At 39.1% G+C, this 20,726-nt stretch overlaps 1 protein-coding gene across 3 annotated transcripts in view; it reads left to right on the top strand.

Annotated features, from left to right (window-relative positions):
• The window catches only part of LOC147221047 (microtubule-associated serine/threonine-protein kinase 1-like), a 35,354-nt gene extending 14,628 nt beyond the window's left edge, over positions 1–20,726 (top strand). For 2 of the 3 annotated variants that reach the window (XM_086170593.1, XM_086170592.1), the window contains exons 7-28: positions 1,629–1,789; positions 2,000–2,075; positions 2,237–2,446; positions 4,024–4,125; positions 7,152–7,284; positions 7,359–7,426; positions 7,619–7,695; positions 7,841–8,049; positions 9,194–9,332; positions 9,459–9,591; positions 10,902–11,067; positions 11,187–11,288; positions 12,074–12,196; positions 13,874–13,983; positions 14,105–14,265; positions 14,504–14,715; positions 14,876–15,058; positions 15,243–15,472; positions 16,070–16,192; positions 16,285–16,418; positions 16,510–16,697; positions 17,167–20,726. In XM_086170593.1, coding sequence (XP_086026719.1) covers positions 1,629–1,789; positions 2,000–2,075; positions 2,237–2,446; positions 4,024–4,125; positions 7,152–7,284; positions 7,359–7,426; positions 7,619–7,695; positions 7,841–8,049; positions 9,194–9,332; positions 9,459–9,591; positions 10,902–11,067; positions 11,187–11,288; positions 12,074–12,196; positions 13,874–13,983; positions 14,105–14,265; positions 14,504–14,715; positions 14,876–15,058; positions 15,243–15,472; positions 16,070–16,192; positions 16,285–16,418; positions 16,510–16,697; positions 17,167–18,761 — 4,635 coding nt within the window. In that variant the 3' untranslated portion in view covers positions 18,762–20,726. The remainder of the gene's footprint in view (positions 1–1,628; positions 1,790–1,999; positions 2,076–2,236; positions 2,447–4,023; positions 4,126–7,151; positions 7,285–7,358; positions 7,427–7,618; positions 7,696–7,840; positions 8,050–9,193; positions 9,333–9,458; positions 9,592–10,901; positions 11,068–11,186; positions 11,289–12,073; positions 12,197–13,873; positions 13,984–14,104; positions 14,266–14,503; positions 14,716–14,875; positions 15,059–15,242; positions 15,473–16,069; positions 16,193–16,284; positions 16,419–16,509; positions 16,698–17,166) is intronic. The other variant, XM_086170594.1, reaches the window with a different exon arrangement.

The following is a 20,726-nucleotide window of genomic DNA, read 5'->3' as shown; positions in this document are numbered from 1 at the left end:
TGAAAAAAAGTGTTCTGGAAAAGTTGCACATCAGTGGGAAATTTGCATTGAAACTTGACAAATCTACAGATATTAGATATATTAGATTTCACACTAAGTAAATTGAGACTACGGTTTCATTCTAATTCGTTAAAAAATGTTTTTGACATATTTATTTGGTGGTGTGCCATTTTTTACATTTTTCTAATGTAAAATATGTGCTGTGGCTCAAAAAAGGTTGGGAAACACTGTTATACTGGATATAAAAGTAAATAATATTCACCCCAAAACGTCTGCAACAAGCAAGCTAAATTTCACTTTAAGCTGCTTATAACATGCTTGGTTGCTAATTTTGAGTAGTTTTATAGTCTTTTAGATTAATTAATTAGATTGATTAATTAATTTAGATAAATTTTGTCAGCACTTTTATGTTGTTCTGGTAACACTTTTAACCCTTTGAATCCCTCAGTATTAGACAGAAGGTTTACGTCTATACAGTCTTCGGAGGTCGTCAACAGGCACAAAAAAATCGATGGATAGATGGATAACAAGCACTTTGTTGTGCTTTTTCAGCTTCCTTAGGTTAGCCAAAATAACTTTCCCGCAACTGTTCAAGCGTCATGGTAGCACAATGGTTAGCGCTTCCACCTCCCAGGGGACAAGATGGGGCTCTTTCTTGCATGTGTTTCCACCACGTTTTTCCGCTTCCTCTCAGTAGGTTCATCCATCTATACATCTTCTGCCGCTTATCCTGCACTCAGGGTTGTCGGGGATGCTGGAGCTTATCCCAACTCTTATTGGGCGAGAGGCGGGGTTCACCCTGGACTGGTTGCCAGTCAATCGCAGGGCCACATATACAGTCAGAGAACGATTCACTCACTCACTCATTGGGGGCAATTTTCCAAGTTTTTCCAGTTAACCTGTTGCATGCTTTTGAACTGTGGGGGGAAACCGGAAAACCTGGAGGAAACCCACACAGATACTGGGAGAACATGCAAACAAGATTTGCATGTATGAAAGGTCCCCTTGTCGGACTCTAACTAGGGTCTGTCGTGCTGTGAGGCGGAAGCGCTAACCACTGCGCTACCGTGCTGTCTTGCACTAGGTTCACTAGAAACTAAATTGGCCTAACATACAAATGAGGGAATTGAAAATGATTTTATGTCTCTATATGTGGCCTTGGGATTGACTGGTGACTAGTCAAGAACATATCCTACAACTCACCCAATCGCTGCTAGATAGGCTCCACCCCTCTTCCCCCAATTCTACTAATGGAAAATTATTATAGATAGTGAATGAATGAAAATGTAACAAACCCTGTCAACTATAATTGTGACATAATCTACTAATACAATGTCTACATATTTTCTTTCTGCCATTGTTTTAAATCAATAAGGAAAAAGTCTAGGATTGTACAAAAGCACCAAAACATGACTTTTTAGATGACTATTGCTGTTTTTTTATCGTTCTTTCCAAGTCTAAAACATTTAGTAATTGTTTTAGATTATGGACACTTTTCAGTATTTTGTTTTTCCTCTTCTTCCAACATTTCCCCCTGTTTCCTTTCCCATCATTGTCTGCTTACTCAATGTCCTCTATCCTTTGCTCTTTCCTCTACTGCTCTTCCTGTTTGCTGCTCCTTTCACCAGTCATCCAGCTCCTCACAGGAGCGGCTCCACCAGCTGCCGTTCCAGCCAACAACAGACGAACTCCGCTTCTTATCCAAGCACTTTGGCAGTACTGAGAGCGTCACAGACGATGACGGGGAGCGTTACTCGCCCCACATGCGCCCACGCTCCCGCAGTCTCAGGTCAGCAGCAACAGTGCCAATGAGATTAACCATCAGCTTCAGATTATTGAAAGCACTTTAGTCTCTGAAAACAGATTTACTTTGTTGATTCTTGACTCGGCAGTGGAAACGTCCTGCTTGTCTTTAAAACAATTTTTGAGTATATTTAACATGCTCTAAATGAAAAATTCAGTATGAAGTTGTTTTGATTTCCTACACGTTTTTTTCCAGTCCTGGACACTCATCCTCTTGCTATGACAATGAAATAGTTATGATGAACCATGTGTACAAGAAACACTTTCCAAAGGTGAGACTCTCAAATAAAATATAATCAAATAAATTTTATTCTCGCGGGAGTATAAACCTTTTCACTTTTGTCACTAGACATACTCAAGTTGGTGCGGAAGTTGACAATGAAATTAACTATCTCACCCTATCGCACCTCACCACCATGTTTTCCTCTACTAGGCTACAGCACAGATGGAAGAAAAGCTAGTGGAGTTCATCCGGGATTACTCGCCTGAAAATGTTCTGCCGCTGGCAGATGGAGTCCTTAGCTTCATCCATCACCAGATTGTTGAGCTGTCCAGAGACTGCCTGGCCAAATCATGCGAGGGTCTCATCACATCTGTCTATTTCTTTGAGCTACAAGAGAATCTGGAGAAGCTCCTTCAAGATGTGGGTCCAAAAATCTGTCAAATCAATAAGTAATACCTATACTTGCAGCTGCAAAAGCAATAAATGTCTATAATCCCCTTTTAATTGTTACATGAATTTTGAAATTTGATATAGATATTTTGAGCTCATGTGTCTTGGAACTAAAATTCCTTGTTCAAATCCCCAAGCTCCACCTTGGCCGCGCTGTTGAGTAAGACACTGAACCCCTAATTGCTCTATGATCAACCCTCAAGTGGTTACCCACAGCTCATGGTTCATCCACAACTGATAAAATGCAAAGAATTAATTTCCCAAGGGATTAATAAAGTTATGAGATAATAAAGTCTTCAAAAGTCCTAAAGATATAGTAGTGTCTGAGGAGAATCCAAAAAGCATGCATAATAAGTCATTACAAATCCATAATTCAAGTTATTATCACTAATGACCACTTCTCGTTGGACTTTTTTGTCTTATCATTGGGACTTGAATATTAATTCATAATCCTGTTATGCACAAGTCAAATGATTAATTTGGAAGCAATAGCTTCATCTCCACAAACCACTCCCCATAGTGTCAAAAAATCCTTTCAAAAATGATTATTTTTAATGTTTAAAATAGTAAATAGTAAAATACTTTGCTATATAATACATCATACATTGAGTTGTCTATGGAGGGTCTCAGTCATCCAGGTCATGGGTAATTCTTATCGAATTTTTTTCATGGCAACTCAACTTGAAATTCTCTCTAACCACAGGATCAGGAGCTACTGAGGGTTCAGTGTCTTGCCAAAAGACAACAAACACTAAACTGCCCACATCCAATTGGATTGCCTGCTATACCAACAGAGCCACAACTGCCCTAGTACTATAGATACTACAATGTGCCTAACGTGCATTTTGAAAAGATGATGGATGATAAATTGAAGTATTTAGAAATGCTCCCATTCCTGTACTTAGAATTATACAACATAGGAATATTTTTCAAAGATAAACTTCTGGACTAAATGTCAACTCAAATATTCAGCAGTAGCAACAAGAAGGAAAACAAATTCCTTGTTCGACAACAAACAAGATTTCCAGACAGCATTTGTCCGGTCAGGTCTAAAACTGTGAACTTCACCTCAACTACTTGTAAACATGAACTGTGAAAGATTAGATGCTAAAATACTAAGAACTTAACTAGACAGCTATGAGACCTACCTTTTTCATTCTGTTAGTGAATACTTTTTGTTAAGGCTTTGTGTGATCACTTATAAGAGAAGTACACACATACATGTTTTTCCCTGCCATGTTGATTTAGACACTGTTGGGTTCCCTGATTAACATCAAGAGTTCAAGTATTCGTGTCCCTCAGATGCAAAAGGCCTTTGCTGATCATTGGCAAAAGTGTTTTTGATAATTTGCTAGTGCTAGTAACACATATCAAAGAGTTTCATCACAAGTCCCATGAGCTTCTTGATTTGGTCCCTGAAATCACTCATTGTCAACCGCCTATGATTTGATTGCACCTGCAGTTTTATAAGTGCCTATATTCAAATAACTCAGGGGTTTTTGAATATTGGCAGTTTTCCTTCTGTCTTTATATATTTTATTTGATAGGCCATCGAGCGGTCAGAGAGCACTGAGGTGGCCTTTGTCACAGAATTGGTGAAGAAGCTTCTCATCCTCATCTCAAGACCTGGCAGGCTCCTTGAATGTCTGGTATAGTAACAAACTTATTCTGGACTCTGTACTTGTATTTATAATGTGTCACACTTCATTTCTCCTTGTCTTGTAAGACACAGTAAAATAAACATTAGAACTGCCCCATTTTTAAAGGGAATCCTGCCTGGGAGGACAAATAAGCATAAATATGATTAATGTTTGTCTCATACAGGAATGCATTGTTTAAAATGCTATGAAGGATTGTTATTTCTTTAAGAATCACAACTTATAAAAAATACTCTAACCTATGAGCACATCCATTGTTTTCCGAGCACAATGCATTCGGAGTTGATGGCCTACACCAGTTGGGTTGTGTTAACTTTTGCTTTCCGCTCGTGTTAACTTTGGCTATACAGAAAAACGAAATAATGCCACGTTGTGCTGCTTTTGGGTGTAATTTCCAGTCCAAGGGAAACAAAGGGAGTGGAATAAGTCTACACAGCTTTCCAAGGGACAAGAAGAGAAGGAAGTGGGAAATTGCTAGTGGATGTAGACTGTTTCTTAAGGACCCACGGCTGTGTTCTTGACACTTCTCTGCAGATGCATTTGATGTGTTTAGCCGACCTAAGCTGTTAAAAGAGCTGCTAGTTTTAAACTGAGACAAAAGCAAAATTCCATACCTACAGATTTCTTTCACAAGCAGACGAAGGGCCCTCAGGAAACAAGTGAAGCCCGCTCAAAGAAACTCTAAAGTTATCTCTGCAACCCTTCCAATTTGAACCCGTAAAAGACGTGAATGTGGAGGATAACACTGAAGACAAAGGTCAAAATGAGCTTCAAATTAAGACAAACAAAGATGCGAAAAGGCAATAGTTATCCAAAGTTGTTGGAGATGCTGGATGTTTTCCTGTGAGGAGGTGAACAACTCGCTCCTGCAGATGTAGCCTCTGATGACGAAAGACTGGGCACAAGCACAAAGGAAGCTGTCAAGGAGTCACCTGGTCATTCAACACAGAAGTCATTTAATCAAAGGAGAGTTAGATATGCTTACCCTAACAGCTGATGACAAAAAGCGGAGATTCTTCCAACAGACACACTATCTGTCTCTGTCTCTGTCTCTGTCTCTCTCTCTCTCTCTCTCTTTCTCTCTCTGTTGACATGGCAACACAGTTAGCACATGCACTCAAGCGGCTTTGGCCCACCCTTGCCTCTTTGTCTATTTGTTTGTCATCATTGTGAAACTCATTTTGACTTTTGTCGTCAGTGTTATCCTCCTCGCTCATGTCTCTCTCAGGTTCAAAATGGAAGGGTTACAGAGATTAGATAATTTGCATTGTATGGTAAAATTAACGGAAGCCCTGTGCCACCATATGACATCACTTCCCCAGACATCAATGCGACGTAATGAACAATGGCGGCCAATGAGTGAAAAGTTTTTTTTCAATTTCAAACAGAATAAGATATGTTGAGAGATTTTATTGTCATGCTTATATCAAATGCTGATGAAATATGTCAATCACATCTTGCTAACCAGGGATCCCTTTAACATTTATCCATTCTTGGTGACTACACAGACCTTCTTTTCCATTCGGCTTCTCCCCATTCGGCTGTGTCACCACAGTTAATCATCTACCTCCATCTAATCCTCTCCTCTGCATCCTCTTCTCTTATAACAACTGCTTTCACGTTCTCTTTCATTTCATTCAAAAATCTCTTCTATGGTCCTTCTTGAGGCGTCTTCTCTTGGCATCCTTTTACCCAGATCTTCACTTTCCACTCTACATGTCCAAACCATCTCAGTCTGGCCTCTCTGACTTTATCTCTTAAACATAATTCCCAAAGAGAATCTTAACATCATAATTTCTGCTACCTCTACGACGCACAGGCAACATGGCACAGGAGGTTAGAGCGATCACCCTTTGAACCTGGTTCGATTCCCGGTTCCTCCTCGCCTGTTGAAGGCTATGTCAGCTTTGGTGTCTCGCTCACCAACAGGTGAGCGAGACACCGAACCCCTAACTGCTCCCCTGGCGCTGTTCCTTAGCTGCCTTCTGCTCATGTTTCATCCATTATGGGTTAAATGCAGTGGTCAAATTTTGCTGATGTTGCGCTCAATGTATAACTGTATGTTACAATAAACGCATTTCTTCTCTTGACCTGTCTCTTCCTTAGTGACAGTCAATGTCACCACTGTCTTCTAAATCTTATCTTTCTTTCTGGTTGATACTTTTGATCACACATTCCATCTGACTCTTTCTCTGCCTGTTCCAGTCTGTTTGCACACATATCTTCACTTCTTTTCCGCACTCTTCATTGCTCTTTGCTGTTATACCTTGGTAATTAAAATCCTTCACCTTCTTTATCTCTACTCCCTATCTCCTCACGGTTCCTCTTGGGTCCTTCTCACCCTCATACATTCCTGAGCATACCTCCACCTCTTAGTTTTGCCCCCCCTGCCATCTGCACCTACTCCATATTACTATGTCATCTGCAAACACCATGGAGGTTCCTGTCTAACCTCATCCTTCAGCCTATCCCTCTCTGTAGTGATCAAGAAGGCTCTCAGATTTAATCCCTTATGCGGGCCTATCACCACCTTCAACTCCTCAGTCTAACTACTGGGCACCTCACCACTTTCTTTACAGATCTCATACACGTTCTGACTGACTTACATACTTCTCTGCCTCTCCAGATTTCCTCAAACAATACCATAGTTCCTCTCTTGGGACTCTGTCGTAATCTTTTTCTCTCAAACTGTATAGCTTTTCCTGTCATCATCCCAACATTCAAGGTCCCTACTTTAAGTCTTATACTTTTCCTCCTTCTCTCTTCCTATGGACACACATTCCTCATCTCCTTTGACCTGTGTCAGTGCATAGCATCAGATGGCAGATATTGCCCCAAATTGGCCTCAGTCGCATGGGCTGGTAAAGACATGCACATTGTACTTACTAAAGTTCATCTTAAATTAAAGATTATGTGAATTTTCACTAACTTTTGAGCAAAAAAAAAACTTTCAATCCTGAATTGGTTGATGTCGTCACACTTCATGTGCTAATGCACAATGCTGTAATTCCTTCCAGGAGTTTAATCCTGAGGAGTTCTATCATCTGCTGGAGGCAGTGGAGGACCATGCCAAAGAAGATCAGTTGATGAAAGCTGATATTCCTCGTTACATCATCAACCAATTGGGCCTTACCAAAGATCCTATTGAAAGTGAGACACTGGAATTGTGAGCAAATATGTATATTTAACTGAAATGAGCTAAAGAGTCTATGTTTTATCTTCAGAAATCATCAATCTTGATTACTCTGACAGCGAGGGACCACTGACGCCTGAAATAAATGATCCCACAGAAGTAAGATGCAAGTCAATCCTCATCTAATTTTTGTAATTGACACTCCTTTATTTGGCCTCCATTCTTCTGTTTTTCTACCTTTCCTACAACATGAAGTAACATTACAATTCCTTGCCAAATAATATATTTTATAAAAATAAAGCTGTTGGAGAGGATCCTATTTAATCGTGGTTTGTGATATTTTTTCTATAGGGTAAGATTAGAGCAATTAAACCACCCGAGGAGTCAGACTTCCAAACTATCAAACTGATCAGTAATGGAGCGTATGGGTGAGTAGAACAGTAGAAGTTCTTGTTCACATTAGTGACAGACTAATATGCTATACATATGATTCTTCGGTATAATTTTAAGAGATGCATTGGAAAAACTATAGTAGGAATAAGTGTAAATTATGTGTTATTCTGTTTTTACCAGGGCTGTATATCTAGTCCGTCATTTGGAGACACGTCAGCGGTTTGCAATGAAGAAGGTTAACAAGCAAAACCTGATCTTAAGAAACCAGATTCAGCAGGCTTTTGTAGAGAGAGATATCCTCACCTTTGCAGAGAATCCTTTTGTCGTTTCCATGTTCTGCTCCTTTGAAACCCGTCGACACCTCTGCATGGTCATGGAGTATGTGGAAGGTGAGATATGCTTATGTATGTAAAGGCTGGGGTTTATTTGGATCATGTTTGGATTTTGTGAGGATTCTATATTATGTACATACAAATGATACATCCTAACTATGCCTCTACAACACCAGTCACATATTTGGCTTATGTCAGTCTTTTCATTGGAATAATAATAGTCAGAAGTCATTTTTAGAAACATATTTAAAACATGTCATTTCTCAGTGTAATTGGATAAAATAGTCCACTTGAGCATGAACACATGCATTCTTGTTTAGTATGTTGAATCGGGTTGCATTTAGAAATCACATCTACATCGTAAATCTGATAAGTGCAGAAATTAAAACTATGGGGAAGCCACATTGATGGCAGCATGCTCATATGAGGATCATTGTCATTGCTTGCTTTAATTGAGAAATGTGCACCGACCAGAATCTACATCATCCTGCATGATTTCATAGGAAAATATTAAATGTGAGTGAAATGTATGCACTATGATGGATTTGGATGACGTCTGAAATCACCTGTGTGTTTCCAGTGAATTGATGAAAAAATGTCTAAAATGAAAAAAAAACAAGTATTTATTGTTTTGATAATTGTATTGATGAATTGAGATATATGAAAAGAATTTAGTCTATGCAACTGTAGTCTAATTGTGACACAACAGTCTGTTAGAAATACACCTGTCAACCTTAGAATTCGCCAGCTAGCAGTTACTTATTGCTTTGTTGTCAAACTTTTCTGCAGTTGTTAGTATGTGCATAAAACTGTGATAGGGCCAATGGAATTTTTTTAAAAATTGGGTTATTATATGTTTTACTTGTGTTAAATATGTTGCCAGAAATATAGAGTGAGAGAAGGATCAGAGAAATTTCGGAAATGACAAAATACCCTTAATTTTACTAGTTAATTTTACTTGGTCACTAACTGGAGTTCCAGAAAGAAAGTCCATGTCTGAGGCTTAGGAAATGGTACACTATGTTCTCAAGTGGTAATGGAAGGAGTACACATAAGGACAAAAAGAAAGTCCTGGACTAATTTTTTGTGGGAATTTTCAAGTTCAGTTATTCCATGAAGTCATTTGTTCAGAATTAAGGGGGGCCTGTAATGAAATTGTTCAGAATTGTTCAGATATATTCATCAAAATTTCCTCTGTTAGGGGGTGACTGTGCCACTCTGCTGAAGAACATTGGGGCTCTGCCAGTGGAAATGGCGTGCATGTACTTTGCAGAAACTGTCCTTGCACTGGAATACTTACACAACTATGGTATTGTCCATCGTGACCTGAAGCCTGACAAGTAAGACAGTTTTCTTAAAACTGCTATTTACCTCAAGTTGTCAGTGTATCCTAGGATATTGTGCATTTTTGGTAATCTAATAGATCTTAAATGGTTTTAAGTTGTTTATTACATTTCTGTCTATAGCCTTCTGATAACAGCATTGGGCCATATCAAGCTAACAGACTTTGGACTATCTAAAATGGGACTAATGAGTCTGACAACTAACTTATATGAAGGACACATAGAGAAGGACACTCGAGAATTCTTGGATAAACAGGTATGAAAAAGCTAAGCCATTAAACTGTCAAGTTAAATACTAAATTAAGAAAATTGAATTTGTAATTCTGACAGTAAGGTGTTTTAATCATGTGAATTTACATTTAATTTGAAAATTAATTGAATTCACATTCAAATTAAATATAATTAATATAATCACACATTACAGATGTGGATTGTCTTTTAGTTTGAGTTACATAGAAACTTCCCTACCTCCACAGGTATATCATCAAGACCGCGTGCCTTTTCCACTCTTCATCTTGTTCAATGCCCTCCTCACTTCATTACTAATCTTTGCTTTGTGATCCAAAAACAGTCACATTTTCATCTGCTCTAATTTTCATCATTTATCAACTCTTCAAAGTTGATCAAACTCTACTTTTTCCATCTCCCCATTACACTTCAGAGACCTATCAGTATATTCCCCACTATCAAATCATCGTAACCTGCTGCACATCCTTCACATATCTATCTCTCAATCCATATACAGTAAATCAGTCTCTCGCTCCCTACTGTTTAATGCAGCATACAAGTCATTGAACACCCTTTGTTTGGCCTTTGCCACCTTTATCTTCACCTTACACTGCATCTTCATGTACTCCTGGTTGCTCTCTTCAGTCCCTTCACTGTTGCACTTTTTCTTAGCTAATCTCTGTCTCTGCATATACTCCCGCTGTTACTTATTCCATTAACAAGTGTCCTTATCTACTGTCTGTCTAGATAATACACCAAGTACTTTCTGACCTGTCTCCCGGATCAAATTAGCTGCAGTTTTCCAGTCATGTGGAAGCTCATCCCAACCACTCAGAGCCTGTCTCAACTCCTCCCTGAAAACCATGAAACATTCTTCCTATTCAGGCTCCATCACATCATCCTTTGCTTTGCCTTTTTTCTCTGCCACTATAGCCATCCTACACACCCTCATCCTATGCTGTTTCTCACCCACCACTATGCTACAGTCACTGACCTAAAATCAGATTACATCACCTATATAAGATCTCTCATTTCTGGGGATACTGTGCGTCACTTTACCTGAATCACACCAGAATTTCACTAATCACAGAACTAGGTATTCATGCTTCAAATACTGTACATACTGTCCAAATAAAAATGTGAAAAATATACACATGGACTACAATTTAACCTAAAATAACTAACTTAGCTTTTTGTGTGAATATTCCAGTTCCTATATCATCCCTGTCATTAAATCAGACTTGAACAAGAATAGTGCAAATTATTGGAGGAGAAAATGTTTTGTCTAAGAAGGACTGATGAAATCAAGTGAACAGAGTTTTGCTATCACGCCTTTAGGTGTGTGGAACTCCAGAATACATTGCTCCAGAGGTTATTCTTCGACAAGGTTATGGGAAGCCAGTAGACTGGTGGGCTATGGGTATCATCCTGTATGAGTTCCTGGTGGGATGTGTGCCTTTCTTTGGAGACACTCCAGAAGAGCTGTTTGGACAAGTCATTACAGGTGAGTGGAAGGTGTTTTAAAACAGAAACACACGAATATCAAATAAATCCTTTGTCAGCTCTGATCCAATTTGTCCTTTCCAATAATGTGTTTCATGATGGTCTCTACATATCGTATAGATGACATAGTGTGGCCAGAAGGGGATGAGGCCCTCCCCGTCGTTGCCCAGCAGCTGATCTCCTCCCTCCTGCAGAGGAATCCACTAGTTCGACTGGGCACAGGTAATCCTAGCATATTACTTCCATTTTGTATTACAACTGCATCACAGTGACCACAAAAGGCAAAATGATAGAAAGGTCAATTATAAATTGACTCAACTTAAAAAAGCAGAAAAGGTTACCAGAAAGAAAAGTATACAGTAAGTCTGTGAAACTCAATCAGCATAGCTGTATGGATCATGGCTTGAGAAGAATACAGTAGTATGTGTCATTGCTGGTAAAGGGAATCTGTGTTAAAGACAATGTGTGAAGGCAGATTTCATTACAGTAATAATTTTTCTGAAAAGTGTGGTAGAATTTTTTTTGCTGAATAACGTCACTTCACTAAAGATATTGTGGTGAGCTAGAGTTTAACAAAGTAACAATTGGAATCAAGGATAACTTGCTCTCAGGATTATGCTCTTTGAGAGATGGTTTTAATTCAACAGTCAGTATACAAGTGGGGGTGGGGGGTAGTCTTTCTCAGTACTAACAGTCAGACTTAGGGTGCATCCATTCAAAATTTTCACATGTGTGATCAGAGCCAGACTGCATATAAATAGTCATCTTCTGGGACTTAACAGCATGAAAACCTTTCTTTTATTTAATCCATTATTGGTAATGGTCCTTGCTGAATGAAAACTACCATGCAACATGTACTTTAGAATAGAATAGAATAGAATAGAATAGAATAGAATAGAATAGAATAGAATAGAATAGAATAGAATAGAATGCCATTTATTGTCATTATACTGCCAGTCTTTCTTTCACTTTCCTGTTAATTCAGTATATACTTATTTGCCTTTTAGGAGGTGCTTTTGAAGTGAAGCAGCACTCTTTCTTCATAGAGGTGGACTGGAACAGTTTGCTGAGACAGAAAGCAGAGTTCATCCCTCACCTGGAGTCTGAGGAGGATACAAGTTATTTTGATAGTGAGTTTCCTGCTGGGAAGTCAGGATCAAATAACTTATGGTTGCCATGAATTTTAGTAAATTACCCTGGCTTAATTAAAGGATATTTCTTCATTAGTTTTTAAGTAAGGATAGTTTGGTTTCTACAGAAACTATAATTTGCCACATTTATGGCTTTTAAATATTCAATTCGATTATGCATGGGTTGTCCTTTTTTCATGCCTGTTACCAACTGACATACTCTACTTTTCTGCATTTCATCTTTCTGGCCTGCTTATCCAACACAACCAACTCAATTAGCTGCCATATCCAGAACGCTTCTTTTGGTTTCACTCCAGAAAACAAATTATCTGCTTAATACACACCTGCGCAGCATAGTCATATCTTTCATAGTTTTTTGTTCTACCTGTTAACATTTCTTTAATTGTGTAAACAGTAACAATTAGTATTGAATAAGGGATTCTGGCTTTCGACAGCATTTATTACAACTACAGAAAGATATACACGAAGTGTATATGTTAATTTATCTGGGTTTTACCCATTTGCATGTTGGTTCACTCAAATGTAACCTCAGGGATGCACAAGCCAGTGTCTTTCAGTCCCAAGCCCGAATACATGCAGATGGTTGCATCAGGGAGGGCAGGAAGAAGGAGAGGAGGAAGGCGTGCTCAGAAGCAGAGAGAAAAGAGGAAAGGCGAGAAATGTGACAGTGAGTAGGAACTCTGAATATTAGGACAATGACAGAAAAAGTTAGAGAGTTGGTTGACATGATCCAGAGAAGGACAGTGGATATACTGTGGGTCCAGGAGGCAAGTTGAAAAGGAACTAAGGCTAGAAGTTTAGGAGCAGGTTTTAAGTTGGACTATCATGGTATTGACAAGAAGAGAAATGCAGTAGGAGTTATCTTGAATGAGGACTTTGTAAGGAATGTTCCAGATCAGAATAGAGTATCAGATAGACTTATGAGTCTGAAACTGGAAATTGAAGGTATGATGCTCAGTGTTGTTAGTGGGTATGCCCCACAGATGGGATGTAAGTTTCAATAGGAGAATTTCTGGAGTGAGTTAGATGAAGTGATGCAGAATATTCCCAGATATGAGAGTTCAGGCAATAGAAGGCAATAGAGGTGATAAAGAAGTGATGGGTAGGTTTGGTATCCAGGATAGCAGAGGTTAAGATGTTGAAGTTCCCTTTGGGAGTGATGAGGATGGAGAGGATCAGAAGTGAGTCCATCAGAGGGACAAAAAATGTTAGATGTTTTGGAGAGAACGTCAGAGAAGGCAGACTGGAATGGTTCAGTCATGTACAGAGGAGGAATAGTGAATATACTGGTAAAAGGATGCAGGGGTTGGAGCTGCCGAAGCAGGAGGTCCAGAGTAAGACCAAAGAGGAGATTTATGGACGTAGTGAAAGAGAAACACCGACTCACTAGTGATGTAAGTCGGTGTGAGAAAAGAGGATACAGAGAATGGGGTTAGATGGAGGAGGTTGATTCACTGTGGCGACCTGTGAAGGGAAAAGCTGAACGGAAAAGAAGAAGAAGAAGACTGGACTATGTTGGTTCACACAGTACATGGTTACAAATGTTAAATGGAATATAGGACATCGTCAACAGGTGCTTTGGTTAGTGAGAGGACTTACTTTTGATATTATGGTGGCTAACATTAACTCTTGATATCTTGTTACATTCCATATTAGCCCGTTCTGAACGCTACCGTCATGTCCATTCATTTGATGAGGACTATACGAATAATGATGAACCTGTGGAGTTACATCGTTTTTCATCTTGTTCCCCACGCTTCAGCAAGGTCAGACCATGTTGTCATGTTAAAATTTGCCTCTTGTTTTTTTAGCTATAATGTATATTATTGAAGTGTGGAAACTGAACATAATAGGACATCACTTGGCAAAACTCATGTGGAACTACAGGTTTACAGCAGTATGGAGCATCTTTCCCAGTTGGAACATAAGCCCCCAACTGTTACTCTGAGGGAGCACAAAATCCCCAGGGAGGACCGCATGGCAAAAAGAGAAAGCTTGGGAACTTTCACTCTCAGGGACAAGAGCTTTAGGACTGGATCACCAGAGATGTGAGTGCTACTTACAGAAACTAGAAATCCCTATTTATATATATGGTTCTGATAAGTACATTTTTAAAATCAATTATTGTCTAATTTATACAGACTAGTTTAAATCACCTACGATTACTATCCCCAACCATGTAACTTATTTTGATGTATTTTTAGATTCAGCGGCATAAAATGGTTAGAAGAAATCCATGTGATATTCAAACTTGTAATGTTTTATTCTTTTTTGGGGATTTTTCAGGAAGCGCTTCTCCTGCATCGAATCCTGTTTCAACGAGAGTGAATTCAGCCCACAATCTCGGGTTCAAAGACGCCTGTCTGCACTCACTGACACACATCATATGACCTCCCATCTGGAGGTCAACCCTGACCTTCTTGTCCCCAGCAGACTGCCTTCAGTGAACACAAGGGGTACATCCCTGGATGGAGGCATGGCTGATATGTCTCCCCAAGGCAATTTGAGTTCCTTTGAAGAGATCATTGGCATTCAGATGCACATAGCTGGACATTTGATTGAGCAAAATCATACTGAAGTTAGATTTGTGACATTAAACTGGGATTTTAGCATAAGACAAAAATATGAATCTAACACCTGCATTGTCCTTTCTACCAGTCACTGCTACTGTTTTGGGGCTTCCAGACCCACATGGTCCTCCAGTTGCCAATATTGACCTAGAGTTACGGAAGGTTCACCACCACCAGCTTTCCTATGGGGAAGAGAAATGTAATTTACGCCTTGGAAACAAAGTTATTAAATCTGCTTCTGCTACGGGTTTGTGTGCCATTACTCCTGCAGGTAAAACTTTTGTTGGATTGGTAAATCTGTCTTGATATAACATTATAGGCTTTCACATTTATAAGTGAAAATATACCTATTTATCAATGTATATGTGTTTCTACATACACACAAACACACATATATATGTATATATATTTTTTAAACCTGTGATGAAGAATTGACTCTATTCCTCTCTCCTTAGTTGAACATCATGGTGCCTCCCCACTTGAGAGTCCCATGTCTCCTCGCTCTCTCTCATCCAATGCCTCCTCCCGTGACTCATCCCCCAGCCGAGACTGCTCACCAGTGGTTAACATCCTACATTCCCCAATCACAATCCACCGCTCTAGGAAAAAATATGGCTTCACTCTCAGAGCAATAAGAGTCTACATGGGGGACAGTGATGTCTACAGCGTACACCACATGGTCTGGGTGAGATAGCTTAGTAACTAAAATTAACTTGTCAATGGCTCTGCTGAAAGAGATTTTTTTGCAGCTACTGTTACTGTAATACACTTTGCCTGTGGATTCACCAAACACAATGGAGGATACAGGAGGGAGAGCTGAAATACTAGCAAATCTTCATCCATATCCCCGTTGGACTATGTCTGTGAAGGTTCTCAGTTATTCAGGTCATATTATTTGAACAGTCTTGTCTTAGCAACTGGCCTATTTGCTTTTATGAAAATATTTTACATGTCATCCGGGGGTCTTTTTCATTTCAACTGACAGAGGAGTTGTAGATGATTAAGTAATAGGGATGAGACCGGACCTGATCTGCTGTCTGAGGAATCATTAGGGGACTAAAGAAATTGGTTGAGTCATCTGGTGTGCACTTTAAATGGGGTTTGTTAGGATAAGGTGTGAGTCATTTAAAAACAAACAAAACTCAGTTGATCATGTGATTTGGGGGATACTTGGCCTTCCAGATAGATTATTAATTTGTTTTATGATATAGTTTATGAAATAAACAAAAATCTGTTTTTGTCTCATTTTACTTTTTTATAACAAAATTGAATCTGTTATTAGCATGTAGAGGAAGGAGGTCCTGCGGAGGAAGCTGGACTTAGTGCTGGTGATCTCATTACACACGTAAATGGAGAGTCAGTCTATGGTCTGGTTCATACAGAAGTGGTGGAGCTCATCCTGAAGGTAAGACTAAGCTATTATATACCTGAGTCATTTATTAGATTGCAAAAATTATTTGTAAATAACAAGACCAATGTAAATCTCTCAAACACCAGAGTGGTAATAAGGTCACTGTTACAACAACCCCTTTTGAGAACACGTCAATAAAAGTTGGTCCAGCGCGCAAATCCAGTAATAAGTCCAAAATGGCACGCCGAAGCAAGAGGAATGGAGCAAGAGAAGGACATGAGTGCGTTACTGCAAATAGATTCTCTTTTTATTATGAATTTATTCTTATCGCCTTTTGTTTATTCTTAATTTATTTATATTTTGTCTTTCAGTAAGAAATCCAGCTCGCTGTTCAGAAAAATTACCAAACAGTCCAATCTGCTGCACACAAGCCGGAGTCTCTCCTCTTTAAATCGCTCACTGTCATCTGGAGAAAGTTTACCAGGATCCCCCACACACAATCTCACTACCCGCTCCCCTACTCAAATTTGCCGATCCATTTTTGAATCCCCTTACCTGGGTTAGTATGGAAGCCCCTATTCTTAACCTGTTTGATTATCTGCTGTACTAAACACCTCATTTGGACACAAAAATTCAAAAACAATAAATGTCAACAAAAATGCTAAATTAAGTCTGAATAAATTAACTAAATGCAAACGGAATGTGAATTTCTTTGCAATACAATGAAACAAAAACATTTGTTCACATCTGTTTGGTTCAGAATTAAATGTTTCACAAATGGAAACACATATTTTTTTAAATATATTTTTGAATTAATTGTTTACAGAAATGTTAATTTTTTGGTCTATTACATCTTACGAGCCAACGATATAAATGTAAATAACTGGAAAAAAAGTTGCATAGTTCTAAGGTTCTATTTCTAGCAATAAATCAATTTGGAAACACAATGTGATTCCAAATCCAAAAGTGTCTCTCACAGGGAGAAACAAATTTCCTAAATTGCACTTATGTTGTTTTTCTCTCCTTAGGCACCTCTCCCCAGAACAGCTCTCCAGTATCCAGTACGCAAAATTCCCCTGCAGCCTCGCAACACATAAGGCCCAGCTCTCTGCATGGCCTGTCTCCCAAACTTCACCGTCAGTACCGCTCGGCACGATGCAAATCAGCTGGCAACATCCCTTTATCCCCCCTAGCTCACACCCCCTCCCCCACCACATCCTCTCCACCACCTCTTAGCGGCCATGTTATTGGCAGCTCCAACACAACACAAACATTTCCATTCAAGCTGCACTCCTCACCTCCAGTAGCCCGGCCTCGTCCAAAGAGTGCAGAGCCACCTAGATCTCCCTTGCTGCAACGGATGCAGTCAGCGGAAAAGTTGGGTGCACCTATTATGCCTTTCTCCTCTACATCTTCATCATCACCTTCTCCTCTGACAAGTGGGGTGTCATTACGCAAACACAGCCTAGAGGTGACACATGGGGACTACAGGAGAGAGTCCTTTCACTGTGAGCATAGCCTACAAAGTCTGCTAGAGATGGATGGAGAGAATGGACCTGCTCCACCATCTCCCTCATCAACCCTTTCCACTTCTCCTACAACGGGATGGAAGACCGGTTTTCTTAAATCTGTTAGGAGGCAAGAAAGCCAGGAATCAACACTGAGCCATGACATAGTGCACACGGTGAGGGAGAAAGAGGCTAAAATAACAGATCTCTCTGGCTCTCAAACTGAAAGCAAAAGATCTAAAGCTCAGTGCAAGACAGATATTGATTACACGAGTAGGACATTACCAACTAATGATGTTCCTCAGAGTAATGTAAATAAAGCCCCTACCATTTCAGAGACTAAACCCCGCTTTGAAAACCAGCCTCAGACCGCAAGCTTTATGAGTTTTGAGGTAACAGTCACTAAAAGGAAACCTTGTGAAAAAATCTCTACTCCAGGCACATCAAAGAGTTTGCGACAGCATGAGTGCAAACAGCAGAAGGCACAGAAGCCAAGCTGTTTTGCAAGTAAACCAGAAAAAGGTAACAATCATAAATGTTCATCAACGCATCAATCCAGACCATGTAAAGGTTCAGAGAAAGAGGAGAAAGGAGGCAGTGGTTGTGGTGACAGAAATACTGAGATAACAAAGTGCAAAGGTTCAACATCCCCTGCATCCCTGGCTCGATCCATGATGCAAGCCCAAGCTGAAGTCCATGCACCAACTGCAATCACATCAAAATTGGAAAATATAACTCACAAATGCCACAGGTCCAAGGAAGACAGGGCACATCTAGAGGTTCTAGAAGAAAATCCCACATTGCCTTCTTCGAATTCAGTCTCACCCTGCTCAAGCAAGTTAGACTCCATGTCACACAGGGATAAAGCCAGTTTTGTTACCCAGCTCACAAGTGTTGCCAAAACTGTACTTGGGCCTGTAAAAGGGGCATCACAAGAGGGATCCAAGGTAAAAGATACCTTAGAGGCAAGTGAAGAGAAAACAGGAAATGCAGTAGGAAAACAAGAGGCTTTATTTGGGGCTAGCCTCAGGGCATATCTGCCAGTACACTCAGCCAATGCCATCAATCTAAAGTTGGATAAAGGAAACACTCGGAGCTCAAAGTCTCACTCCTGATAAAGACGGGTTGGAAAGCATTGGACCATCTAGTGAATTGCCTTTTACTGTGGTATCATACAGAACTACTATGAATTGATATTAGAAGAAAAAGACAGCGGGAAAAAAGCAAAACGATTGAACAGAATATGAACGTGAAAAAAAGGAAAGGGCATCAGTTACATTGCAATGTGTATACATGAAATAATAATATCGGAAAGTGTGTATGTTCGATTCATTATGTGCAGTAGATATACTCTACATATAAAACACAATGAGTGTTTTGCATTGTGTACAGAAAACTCAAGAATATATATATACAAGATTTTAAAAAATGTACACCAGACCTTAAGATAGTAAACACTGTGAACAACTTTTTCATTGGAACATGGGCAGTATTACAGATAGACAGCATTCTATTCTAAATGAGAAGTACTTAAAAGTTTCATCATTCACATTCATACAAAATGTTAAATTTAAAGCACCAACTCAGTTGTCTTTCAGTCTACCGACTCAAAGGGTCTAGGCATGTCATTTATTGATTAATAAAACAAATTATTTATTACTGAGGCCAAGACTAAGGTAGCAAAATATCTGCAATTAGAAAGTTAACCAATTGCTTTACCTGTGAATAATTAAGTAACTGAACTCCAGTTAAATAATGGCTTACCAAATGGACTTGCACCGGGGCACTAAGCATAGGCATACTGTTAAGTACTTATAAGTACATATTAGGTGGACTTGCACCATGGCACTATGCAATGATTCCACTTTAGGCGTCCCAAATTGTTAAGTTTACATTGTGCTGTAGTGCAGAAGAGGACACAGGAAAGGGTTGCAATAAGCCAAAATGAGTGATCGGCGCAAAATGTGTAATTGTGAAAATGTGTAATTGTATATTTTCGTCTGTTCAATGAGATCGTTTGTGTGTTTGAGTGCTAAGGATACAGAAAGTGCTCAGAATCCAAATAGCACTTAACGGAGTGTACGGAAGTATTGTTGTTCGGTGTCACAGTGTCACAATGTCACATGTGAGGGAAAGTCAAAGTGTTTTGTTTAAGGATAATGTGATTTTAACGTGTAATAATATGCAAACCTAATGTGCCCATTTCCAGAAAAACTGAGCCCTTAAATGTAGTAGTATGCTTTACTAATTTCAAGGGTAAATTCATTGAGAGCATTATTGTTATTAAGTCATGTTTGTTCATGTGCAGTTAAAATAATCCATACTTACATACTTAGACTTCTGTCTTGTCTCATTGACAAAATCCTAAAGAAAATACCAATAAAGGAAGATCAACCCACATGTTAGATTACAGTATATCATAAGTCCAACTGTCCAATTCATAAACTGTCATTGTGATGCATATTTATTTGTTGATGAACATAAGTTTTATGTTTTTGTTTTAATTGTTCTGAAAATGATGTGGTGGTTTAAACTAATTTTTTACATTAAACACCCCTTCTTTGTGTTTATTGTAAAATACTTGCACTTTATTTTGTGTGAAATATTTATTTTATATCAGTCTTGTGTAAGGATTTTCTAAAAATATAGCTATTGTTGGGCTTTTAAGTTTCTTATTCTTCTTTTCCTTTCGGTTGATCCCTTCAGAAGTCACCAAAGTGAATCACCTGCCTCCATCTAACACTCCTCTACATCCTCTTCCTGCATACCAACTAACTTCATGTCCTCTTTCACTCCATCCAAAAATCTCTTCTCTGGTCTTCCTCCAGGCATCCTGCCTGGCAGTCCCTCTTACCAGATATTCACTGTCCCTTCTCTGTACATGTCGAAACTATCTAAGTCTGACTTTGTGTCCAAAACATCTATGGCATGCTCATTCTTGATCCCATCCCTCTTCCAAACTCCCAAAGAGAATTTCATCATCTTGTTCTCTGCTACCTCCAGCTCAGACAACATTGTTAGTCCCACAATTGTCTTGTACACTTTTCTTGTCATTAAAAATTAAAATTAAATCAAATTTG

The sequence above is a fragment of the Fistularia commersonii genome, chromosome 23 (genome assembly GCF_037954325.1).
Source record: "Fistularia commersonii isolate RoL2024-O1a breed Wild chromosome 23, RoL_Fcom_v1.0, whole genome shotgun sequence".
NCBI lineage: Eukaryota > Metazoa > Chordata > Actinopteri > Syngnathiformes > Fistulariidae > Fistularia > Fistularia commersonii.
The sequence above is the reverse complement of the archived record's forward strand: the minus strand, read 5'-3'. Positions and strand labels throughout refer to the sequence as shown.